Raw genomic sequence first — 12,609 nt, 5'->3', positions numbered from 1 at the left:
GGTGGATGAGTGGGTTGTGATAAATCAATGTTAATGGGAGTGGACCCCATCTCAGATTTTCATTTAAGATGTTTGTTTTTCTTTTTTTTTTAGTAATTGGCACTTCTTTGCATTGCGGTTGCGACTTTCTTTTATCACTAATATATTTAATATTATATTCCCAACAGCACCGCAGTAATTTCACTTCTTTCCCACCGCATACCCTGCAATTTTCTTTTTCTTTTTCTTTTCAAAACCCTGCATGATATTATATTTTATTTCCTCTATTTTTCCTTTTTACTTTACCTTCTCAACAACACACCTATTTACATATTACATCCACTTTCTTTCTATTTCTACATCTTTCTTCACTTCAGACTTCAATTAAACCAACAAGATTGCCACGTAAATGATAATTTTGTTGGAATGAATTCATAAAATAAATAAAAGGGGAAAATAAAGTAGGAGTTGTAGGTTGTAGTTGTACCATTCAACGTGAAACACAAAACCACAAACTAAAAGAAACAAGAAACATGTGATTGGCACGTGAACTCGTCTTACAAAGAAAGGCAGAATTATGTCATTTTCACACATAAACTCACAACTACAAACTCTACACCAACATCTGTGTTTCATAAACAAACTGCTTATGCTTATTTCTTTTCTTTTCTTTTTTTTTTTTAATTTAAAATTTTCCAACTAATATATATATATATTTTCTTTTTTTGTTTATAGTAATATACCTTCCTACATTTTACTTAATTAATTCTTCAATTCAAAAATAGATTATGATATTTTATTATATATTTTTTTAAAATAGGTTTTTGGTTTAATAAAGGGTTTTTATCGGTGGAATCAGTATGTGAAAATTTTAAATTATTAAGGTATATCTTAGAGATGCTGATGACAAATGAGAAAATCCATTGTTTAAACTTTTGACAACTTCCTTTCTTCTTTTTGTCCTTTTTTTAAAGATATATATGTAGAGAGCCTAAAAGCTAGATGTTGATAATTAATTTATGGTGTCTGTATATATTACAATAAATCTGAGACACTTTACCCATTCAAAAAGTCACCTTTTAAATCAATTAGGGACATAAACCAAACTTGATTTGATCATTCATTTTTATTCATCCATACTTCAACCATAACATGGTTTCATTGAAATTCTTATCGTCATTAATAGCTTTTCAGAATTTAACATAGGAATGAAGTGATTTTGTTTTCTCCATCTTTTCAATAATGTTGATTAATGATTTTGAACAAAAACAAACAAATTCAATGGTTGAATAAAAAAAAAAAAGCTTTTCAACCCTTGGGTGAATTCTTAAAAAGTGGCTTGTTTATAAAGATGTGTATTCCTTCCGAAACTATCTCAAATTTTGTTTTTTGTTTTTTTCAAAATCAAGTATATAGATACTAATTTTACTTTTAAATTTTTTCATTTTATTGTCCACATTTTACCAATAAATTAAAAAACCATGTCAAATTTTAAAAACTAAAAACCTATATTGTAAAAACAACTTTTTTTTTAAAATTAGCTATAAATATAATCATTATGCTTAAAAAAATTATGCATATCATCCTAGAAAATCATAGTTAATAGATATATTTTTTTAAAAAATAGTAATATATATAGTTTTTAGTTCCAAACTTGATCCAAATGCGTAATTTTTTTACGGAAAAATTTTTAAAATAGTGGATTTTATAAATTATTTACAACTTATAACAAATTCTATCACTGATATGTTATAGTTATAGAAGACTATCAATTTTAGAATCTAAAATTTTGTGATAACTTATAAATATTTTAATTTATTTTATAATTTTAAAAAATATTTTTTTTCTTAAATTCATGTTGGTGGAGCTACTTATAGAAATATGTTTGAGAGAGGTTATAAAACTATTAGTTTTGGTCTTTTAAAAAGAAAAACTGAATATAGGCGAAGTAAAGAAGAATGAGTATGTTACAAAAGGATTTTTTTTTATGTGCATTGATGAAAGGAGCTGTCCTTTATATAATAGGAACAAGCTCAAGAAACAGTTTTACATATCGGCTTTTGTAAGAGTTTAACAGGTGGCCTTAATATTTATAAACTAGTGGTTTGTGTTAAAACTGATTTTCAAAAAATTATTTTGACAGTTTGTTTTTATACTTTTAAAAGTAATTTTTAATTGTGTTGGAGATATTTGTGGACGTAACTTTGATATCTAACTAAGTTTTACAAAAATATCATAAATGATGCTAATAATTGGTTTCTTAACCGTAAAACAATTTTGATTTAGGTAAAATTAAAATGAGAGGGCGTACGTGGTGGACAAAGATTGTGTTTGGGGAAGTTAAAAAAGAGAAAAGAAACAGAACGCTATAAAAGAATTTCGAAGCTACAAAAATATTAGGGGTAGAGGAGAAATCTAGAGAAAGAGATTTAATATACAGACAATCCAATTTGAATATGGAGAAATTAAATACTTCCAAACCAAAAATATTACTTAATTAGGTCAAAACAAAATAAAACTAGAGAGAGAGAAAAATAAGTTAATGGAGAGTTGGTGACCATGAGGAAAAGAAAAAAAATTGAGAAAGAAACAATAATATTTTAAAAAATAGGATCAAATTAGAAGCAAACCTTATAGGGAGAGATAAAAACATATAGAAACAAAAACAAGTAAAAAGGGACCATTGTTTAAAAAAATTACTAATTTTCTAAGAGTAAATAGGTAGATATTTTTCTAATATAAAATAATAATCAAACTAAAAAAATTGATTTGAAGCGAAAAAATGTTAAAAGTAATTGAGTGTTGTTCAAGGATGATTTTTAATATTTTCCTTGGACTATAAATTAATTTTAATTATTAAAGATATATATAGCTGATAGTAGTCTAAATCAAGAAAATGGAGCAATAACTTTGAATTAGATTCAAGCATAGAGTGGCTAGGAAAAGAAAGAAAGAAAGGAGGATGAAAAAAATTTGTAGGAGCTTCTTTAGCATATGGACCAAATGTGTAATAAATACAAAGGTCACCAAACATTTTTTGAAGCTACAAAAGTCTAATGGAAAGTCACTATTGTTTACCTAAAGTGGAACCATATGTCCACTCTAAAACCCATCTTTTGGACTATACCACTCTTATGTCTTTATCCAATAGGTTACTTTATAGCCAACAAGATGGGATTTGGGTCCATTTTTTTCCCTTTCAAAAATAACAATGGTTGTTATCATCGTCGTTATTAATTGAAATGAAATATATGTGGTTATCTCTCTGGTTGCTTCAAAAACTCATACGTTTTACATATAAGAAATTTTGCTACACACGTTCCTCTACTTTGAACTTGTCAAGTGAGACCAATGACGTTAGTAATATAAAAATGAGGGGGGAGACATGGATTATTCATTATGTTTTTGGTGAATGATGAAAGCAATGTCTGAAAATAGGCGGAAGGAGCAGTGAGATATATAATTGGGTTATTGGTTAAATTGCAAAGGGCGGAAAGGACCACAGGACAGAGGCAGATCTTGAAAGGTCAAGCGGAAGGCAGTGAGTTTGGAGTTTGGAGTTTGGGTGTGGTGTCATTATATGATTAGTGAGTTTCACAATAAATTCAATTTCAGTTTCCAAGTAAAGGAAGTCCATAGCCTCTCTTGACTTTGACACATTGGCCTTACACACACACACACACAAAAAGGGGGAGTTAGGGTGTTAGGACTTTGAATTTTGGAACCAAATTTCATTTTTTATATTACAAACTGTCAACATTCATATCTTTTTTTGGTCCAGTGTGATCTATAGCCAATACAAAAGGGGTACAAACCTAGCCACACAAGATTAGATTCTCTCTACTTTTATGTATTTATTTCTTGTATATATATACACATATATTTCTTTCTTTCTTTCTTGTTTTTTATATAGATTACTGACATATTTGTTTTTCAGTAAAACTATGTTTTCTTTGACTTATTTAGTTAGATGATTGTTAATAATCTCTGGTCTATTTTTTTTTGTTACGGAGCTCTTGTGGCGAAATCCAAAAGGGGTTTTGTAGAGAGATGGAGTTCTCAGTCTTCTCATTCCTAGGTTTATTGATTTTTCTTTGTTTTCTTGTGATTAGAATTTACCTTTTCTTTTTTTGGATAGCTTCAAGTCATTATCATAATTATTATTCTTTTATTTTTATTTTTTAAAGAGTACTAATTTCGCCATTATACAAATGTATACTATAATTTAGCGAGATTAAATTGAAAACCTATCTTCCAACTATCCAAGTATCTCGTAATAATAATTTCTATTGATATGAAACATTTGATGATGAAACAAAAGATAAAGATATTAAAATAAAGTAAACAATATCATACTATTGCAAAAATATTTTCACACTCAAAATTTCTTTTAAAAAAATAAAAGTGGAAAAGAAGTGTTATAGTGAATTTTTGAAAAAGCAAAAAAAAAAAAAAAGGATTGGAAAAGGCATCATAATATATTTTTTTAAAAAATAATTAAAGTTTCCCTCCTTATAGATTAACTTACATGCATCTACTTTTATTAATATCACAATTCAATTCTGGAAGGAAGGCATTTGAAATGTTCATGTTGAAAGAAAGTTCCTAATAATTTATTTACAAAACTAATATTTCCTTAAAGGAACAATGAATTTATTTTATTATTATTATTTTTTACTTTGTTGCAAAGAGAGATCACACAAACTTGTATCCCATGTGCTTCACTAAAGAACTAATTTCACAATTATTTTTCATAGCCCTAGGTGCCTTTCTTGTATGAAATGATAGTTAAACAACTTTTTTTTTTTTTTTATCTTGCTTGAAACTTTAATTCAATTATAATATATAACTAACCGGTCTATAAGCTAGCTAGTGCTATATATGATAATAGGCAACTTGAATAATCATACTCATAATAATAATAATAATAATAATATTGACAAATTGAGTTTCCCTAACTCCTTGTGGTCAAGATATTTATCAATAAAGTAAGTTAAATCAGTTTTAAGGATGTTGACATTAATAATCATGTTATAGAAATATATAACTTTATATTATATTGTTGTGAAGGAAGGCATTCCATTGAAGAGAGATGAATAATTAAAATAAAAAGAAGTGAAGTTTTTTAGGAGACACTCGTGTGCGGTGATTACATTGGGGTCGGTACCCACTTTTACCAAAGCCAATCATCAAATTTTATGCACACGCACAGTTAAAAAAAAAGAAAAAAAAGGAACCTATAGATAAATTGGTTAATTAATACCTTAAGAGAGAGGAAAAAAACCCTATAAATTAATTTAATGTGAGACGTTAGGAGATAGGGATTGAGTACGCATCTCTTCATGCGTGTCATTAAAGATGTAAAATAATAATAAATGAATTGCACTTTGCTTTACACACAGCCTGCTTCAAGTTGAAGCCATATATATGGTTTAAAGGTTGCTCCTTTGCATAATTATGCTCTTTTTTCTTTTTCTTTTTTAATATTGCAATTAACACTCCTTCTCATGCGTAGGGTCCAAAATTAACTACACCATCCTCCCAAACCCAAACTTAAATATAATACCAAGTTAATTTATTTTCTCTTCAACTCATCTTTTGCCCTTGTTCTGATTTCATGAATTTTGTCTTTGAATATGTGGATGTTAGGTTGTGATTTTCTGTTTGTTTTATGAATTAAAAAACGAAGTTTTCTTCATTGTCAAATATGTGTTGTAGTTTACTTATTTTTTTTTAAAAAAAGAAAATTTAGTGTGAATATTTGAACATATGAAAAACATTAGTGAAATTAAAGGTGACAAACTTATGAATGGGGTAGTTTGGTAGGTATAATTTAGTTGGAGAGAATTAGAGAAACAGTGGGGAAAATAAATCCAAAAATAGCTATGTTTGGAGGCCCCCCTCCTACTTCTCTTCTACTCCTATTTTACATTTTTCTCCCAAAAGACCACTTGGATTTTCCCCCATTCCCTTCCTTATCACATCAACAAAATCACTGTCTTTGCCCTTTACTCGTTCCAATTCCTAAATATTTTTCTTCTTCAAATTATATATACACACACACGTCGTGTCATGCATACAATAAAGTTCTAATTATTAATTAGTTGTATCAATAATGGTTTTATCAGTTTCTGAAAGTCCCATATTTTAATACAGTTTTCGAAGCAGCACTTTTACTGTATTACTACATATATATATCAAAATCATCTAATTATGAAAAAATATTTAGTATTGTTTGGACACTAATTATCTTTGACCAAGTCAGAAAGTTGTCCGATTAGTTTTGTTAGAATATTTTCCTTTTAAAAAATGAATTGTTTATAAACATTAAGTTGATTATAAAAACTGGAGAGAGATATAAAGAGTTGAAAGTAGGTGTTCAATAATAGAGCTTAAATTGGTGTTGTTATTATGTAATTTAATATTTATTGACCTTTGTTTCAATTTGAGTTAGTCATTACCCATAATGATTCATAAAGTAGGGTACAATCAAATAGTGGTCGATATATATAGAGAGGTGGGATGGAAATGGATAGAAAGAACATTCCATGCAGACGGGAGCTTCAATTTTCAAAATTTCAAAGAAGAAACTGACAGAAAATGTACCAAATTCAAAACCCCCCCAAATTGGTTTTTAGGTTGGGCTGTCAAAACGATGTAGTTTAAGGGTACCATCATCTACCTTCTTACCATCTTACTGCATGTCCCATCTTGCCTTCTCTTTCTCCTTAACTTAATTATCATTTTTCCTTTTTCCCCTTTTCTTCTTTTTACTTTTACTCTCTTTGCAGCTTACAAACTTACCTTACCCAAAGTACAACAATAACATTCCCAATTTTGACCATGCTACAATGAAATATGTGTTTGCTTCTACAAATTAAATACAAATAACTAAAAAGACGAATGCGTTTTTTTTATTACCTTTTGTTAACAATTATGAGATTACACATGTTTTTCCAAAGCATGTGATTATCTTAAACTTTCCCATTTTAACAACTTTATAAGTAGTTTAGCTAATTAACTGCTTTATTTTTTTTTTAACTCTGAATGGAATAATCCACGTCATTGCATATTATAAGAAGGAAAATGATGGTAATTAGTACAAAGGATATTCTTATTTGTAAATTGAGTCAAATATAATTTGCATCTATCTAAATGAAAGAGAGAAAGAAAATTGCATGGGGTAAAAGCTCTCAAAAAAGCCGGTTCTCTGTTTGCCACCCAAGTCTTTTGTATTGCAGAAATAATCTGAAATATCATAATTTAACATGAAGAGAGAATCTTTTATTATTATTTATTTATTTATTTTATAAAACCTTTTTGAAGGATAAGAAAATTTCAGACCACAAAAAGTTAAAAGCGTGTAGGCATTGAGACAATCACTCGACCTGCTACAGAAACAATAGTATTCATGGACTGGAGACCAAAATTCATTGAATGAAAGAGAGAGGAGCTTCATAAGGGGAATCGGCACACAACTAATATTAAACATTGCATCGAAATGATGACACCCAAATCAAAGTGTGCTTATAATTTAATTTGTGGGCCTAGTTAAACTTAAGGGGTTTGTTTAATGGGAAGAATAATATATATATATATAAAAATTAAAATTGCAGGGCTCATAATCTATTTTTGTTTATGGATAAAGAAAGGATAATGGATATAAAATACAAGTGTTATTGCGTAAGAAGTATATGGTTTTTGACTTTCGTGCATTGGCAAGATGTTCAATCGTTTTCTCTTGGCCGTTCTTCGAAGTTTTTGATTTGATGGTTGCGATGTATACAGACTCTTCTCTTTTACTGTAACGCCCACGATTATTCTCAACACATTTTGGGCTTCATTTTGGGCTTTATTTGTTTATAGTTATACATACACGCAACATAAAGTTCTCATCTTCGATAAATTATATATGCCCCTCACCAATTTCCAGCTCTTATAACAAGTACTATGGAGGCTGGAGGTGATAGGTATTATTATTAGTACTGCACTTCAATTGCAATTTGCATCCCATCACCTGCCATTATTCTTTCATTACTTTATTTGCTGTTTGCAATCAACTACGTACAAATATATGCTGTTTGAAATTGGTTGCACACGTATGATCATATCAGCATATGGGTATTCTTACGTTGATTCTTATTCTTACGTTGATTCTTAGAGTTTATGATTTGTGCATTGGTAGAATTGAGAATGAACAATATATACACAATCCAATTATATATATGTCATTTTTGTAGGAGTAATTGCTTACCTTCATGTTTGAAATCACTTATAGCAACCATGTTTTATTAAGTAGAATTTAATACATTAGTAAAATAACAAAAACAGTATGAAAAGAAAAGAAAAAAAGTTAAAAAAGATGATGTTATATTCACTTAAACTAAAATTATTGTGTATATTTTAAAATAATAATAATAACTAACATAAGACTAACTCACTGATTACTTCAATATATATTTTCTCTTTCTGTTGAATCAAGATCTCATTACCAAAGTAAGCTTAGCACTACAATAATTAGCACAATTTTGTAGAAGTAGAATTAAAATATGATATTCTATCTTATAATAAAAAGAACATATTTGATCCAGTAAGCAATGAGGTGTGAAAACTCCCTAACTTAAAAGTCTACTCTCACCCCCTACACATTTGAAATGTAGGAATACCGACTGATCTCCAGGAATAATATCCGATTAGTATTGAATATCATAAATAAAAATGGTGGCGAAAAGGTATTCTAATTACAGTTATCGGACGTAAAAGGGAATCTAAGATGGAAGATTGAAGAACATATTGACCAAATTCAAATAAAAGAAAAGGGGCGGAAATGACGTTGGGGTGCTCATTACTTCCGCCAGTCAAGGCGGCTTCAAATGATGCAATTGCCAATTGGACACCAAAATCTGCATCATCAATCTTATTTTAAATTTAATTTTGATTAAGTTTGACTCCAACTCCTGCCGCCTACTTCAAATAATTTACTCTCATCTATCTTTCCTTTTAATTTCTTCTTTTCTAAATTATTCCAATAATTCTCATCCTTCTAATTTATGTATGATATCATAAGATACCCAACTCCTTTTCCTTGAAGCAACAAAATTTTTGTTGTTACTCAAATATATATACTATGCTGCTAATTAAGTATTTGATTTATTTCTGTTATTAATAATAGAAAGTAAATTATAAGGTTGTGAGTGGCGAACTTCCCAGATATCTTCCTATCATTTCATTTGTTTGCCAACGACCTTACTAATACTAATATATATTGATTCTTCATTGTTTGTCGGTTGTTATGTTATTATGGCCTAGGATTCCAAACATTCCCACCTATTCATATTTCTTATATTATTTTAATCAATATTTCAACACACTTTTTTTTTTAAAAAAAAAACAATTTATCTTTCAATAGTACGGTATCCGCCTCCAGTTTACACCTAATATTAGATTGAAGAAAAATATATCATATATTTTCTTCATTTTATATTAACAGTAATGTTTCTATAACCCATGTTAAAATAGAAGGTCAAATAAGAATTTCCATAAATATATGCAAATAAAAAAGTTTACATGCATTGGACTTTCGAGGCACTTGTCTTATTGTGAAATGAAAGACCAAGTCCAGTTATAGAAAATGACACAATTTATATACTGATTGTTTATTACACCATTATTTTCCATACTATTATTATCCAAATAATAAAAACCACTTCATTATTTTCAATAGTTATCCACTTAATACTTCAAAAAAAAAAAAAAAAAAATTAAAACAAACTATTGTGTAATGACCATACACAATATCAAACTAATACGCGACATAAGCTTGGTTATTTATTTAAAATTCAAACACCGGTTAGGCTTTAAAAAAAAAAGCATAAAGTTAGGCAGTCATTTTGGAAAAAGGTTAAACTGTGTCTTCATTGTTTGGTAAATAAAACCATTTAATTAATCTATAAAATCACATTTTAACTTATAACTAACCTGTAAAAAATTCAGAGTGGTAGCTTTTTTATATATATATGGCAATTATTTTTGTTAACTTTTTTCAAATATTAAAATAAAAAGGATTAAAATAGATTAATTCATCAAACAACATTATTAGTTTTTTTTTTTTTTTTAAAAGCAAAGATAACTTCAATTAGTTTTTGAATTAGAACAATGACAAACAAAGTCTTAGAGTTCCATTAAGAAAAAATTGGGCACGAAAAAGGAAAGATGAAAGAAGTACCCGTTACAAAAATAATAAGTAAGGGGAGTGTAGTAAAGAAACAAAGATGGTAAGAGTGTGATATGCAGTAATTGTTTCCAAATTTATAGAATGGTTTTTGTGTTTAAAATTATGCAAAAATATAGAGAGGAGGAATTGATTTTATTTATAAGAAAAGTTGATTGGGCCATCAAATAAGCATTTTGTTGTGAAAGAAAAGGGAATTGTGATGTTCTTTTACTTTTGAGGGAAAAATGAAGAAACAAACTTGGGAAAAAAGAGAGAACGGCGACAGGTCAGCATGACGAGGACCAACCAAAGTTGAAGTCTTTACCTCTGGCCCACCTCCACCATCACCACCACCTCCGCCTCCACGCTCCCCTATATTCCTCTTTCTCCTCTATTTCATTAACCAATTCCCCCCCTTTACCCATATCGATTCCAATCCCTCTCCCCGGCGAGGTCTCCGGACCCCCGGCGGTACACCACATGTCGGATTCCGCCGACCATCGCCTACCGCCTCCCCCCTTAACTCGCCCTTTCCCGCTCTACAAGCAGCACTCCTGGTCGCCCGATGCCGACCGTGACCAAGCCTGGCTTCGCCGCAAAACCCAAAGCAAGATGCGACGGAGCAAGAGCGTGACCGACGATGACCTCGAAGAACTTAAAGCCTGCCTTGAATTGGGTTTTGGATTCAACTCACCGGAGGTGGACCCTCGACTCTGTGAAACTTTTCCAGCGTTGGGATTTTACCACGCCGTCAACAAGCAGTACAATCGTACTCTTTCCAACTCTTCGGCGTCTCTCTGCTCTTCCCCTGTTTCTGAATCTGTTTCTCCCTCTGCCGACAGTAGCCCCGCCGCCATAATCAGCCACGGTATGTTAATTTTCTAACAAACCCCTTTCTGAAATTGAATAGTGAATCTTGTTTTTAATTTTGATTTATGTGTTTGGACGTCGGGAAATTCCAAACTGGGTTTTCAGGGGAGAATCCGCAGATGGTGAAAGCAAGGCTGAAACAATGGGCGCAGGTGGTTGCTTGTTCAGTACGGCAGTATTGATTCTTGCTAATCAATTTCATCACTAAATTTGTGTTGGGTTTTTTTTCGTTTTCCTTCTCAGACTTCCGTTTCTGACTTGACTACAAATTCTAATCAACACATACACATTTAATCCTCAACTTCCCAAATTTTCTTCTACTTTCTTGTTTTTCTTGAATTCTCTGTTTCCGAAATTCTGGTTGGCAAATCGACTTCAAAGTTATTTAATTTTAAATTATAATCAGCGAACACAAGGAAAGTTGGAAGAACAAGGAGGCAACTGGGTCTATCTTTCGCTTCCACACGTATCCTTTTCATATTATCTCAAGAAATTTTTGGTTTCTGAAATCATGATGGAAACGAAAGGGGATTCTGAATTTGAAGATGACAAGTTTGGCGTGTACACAACGACGACAGTAAATTGATAGTTTTTTTTCCCTTTCTTCACGATTTACTGATATTTTTAAAATTGCATAATGAATAAATAAAAGTATTTCCAAAATCAAATTCATTTATTTCTGAAATTTGTGTGTGACCAAATTATGTGCCGTGTATGCATAATAATTGTACGTTGAACAATGACACAGTTATTACTATATCTATTTTGCTCACATTGATAAGTAGAGTGTAGATTATTGTAAGAAGAAGACAATGAGGAGACTTTGATAATTTGTAGTATTTGATTAGTTTAATTACATGTCAGTTTTCTTGTGTTAAGACAATTAATATTATATTTATAGTGGAGTTAGTTTAAATCATAGTTTGAAATAGGAACATTTGTTGTAGAGAGTTATGTGATGATTTGATAATTGGTGATAGTGAATGGGTGCATAGAAGGCAAGTCAATCTAGTTTAAGCAGTTGAATGAGGTATACGAAGTTCCATCTCCTTTCTTTTACTTCAAAATTAAAAATAATTTTAAAAAATGGCCACTTGACAACTTTTATTGGACACCTGTTTAACCTGCATAAAAATAAGTATATATTTTCTATATAGATAAGAGTTATAATCAATCTATCTATATATATTTATTTATGGTACACAATGCCTCTAGCCCAGATAATATGAACATAGTACATTAACCTTTCTTAATTGGGTCAAAATAAGCATAGTTTAACTGGCATACATACTAATGTGTTAATAACTACAAGGTTTATTATGCAATTTTTTCACTGCTAATTGTAATAGAAAAATTTGATAAGATTGTCAGACTAGATGATTATGTATAGTTTGAAATCAAATAAGGATTGATGTATTTATCTTTACATCTTCAAAGAATGGTGTGCTGTCACATTTATGGTTGGCTTTTGGCCAAATTTTAGGCCTACTATCTGTAGCATTGGATTGTTGTTCGAGTATATTGGTTTGTACAAGTCTGATTTAGGC

The 12,609-nt window shown here is 30.0% G+C and overlaps 1 protein-coding gene across 1 annotated transcript; it reads left to right on the top strand.

Moving 5' to 3' along the window:
* The first annotated feature begins 10,424 nt into the window (after positions 1-10,424).
* Positions 10,425-11,382, top strand: LOC101216565. The gene is made up of 2 exons (XM_004141867.3): positions 10,425-11,060; positions 11,168-11,382. The coding sequence occupies exons 1-2, from the start codon at positions 10,673-10,675 to the stop codon at positions 11,242-11,244; spliced, it is 465 nt and encodes a 154-aa protein (XP_004141915.1). The 5' UTR covers positions 10,425-10,672; the 3' UTR covers positions 11,245-11,382.
* The last annotated feature ends 1,227 nt before the right edge of the window (positions 11,383-12,609 follow it).

Source organism: Cucumis sativus, chromosome 6, assembly GCF_000004075.3.
Source record: "Cucumis sativus cultivar 9930 chromosome 6, Cucumber_9930_V3, whole genome shotgun sequence".
Taxonomy (NCBI): Eukaryota; Viridiplantae; Streptophyta; class Magnoliopsida; order Cucurbitales; family Cucurbitaceae; genus Cucumis; species Cucumis sativus.
The sequence above is the reverse complement of the archived record's forward strand: the minus strand, read 5'-3'. Positions and strand labels throughout refer to the sequence as shown.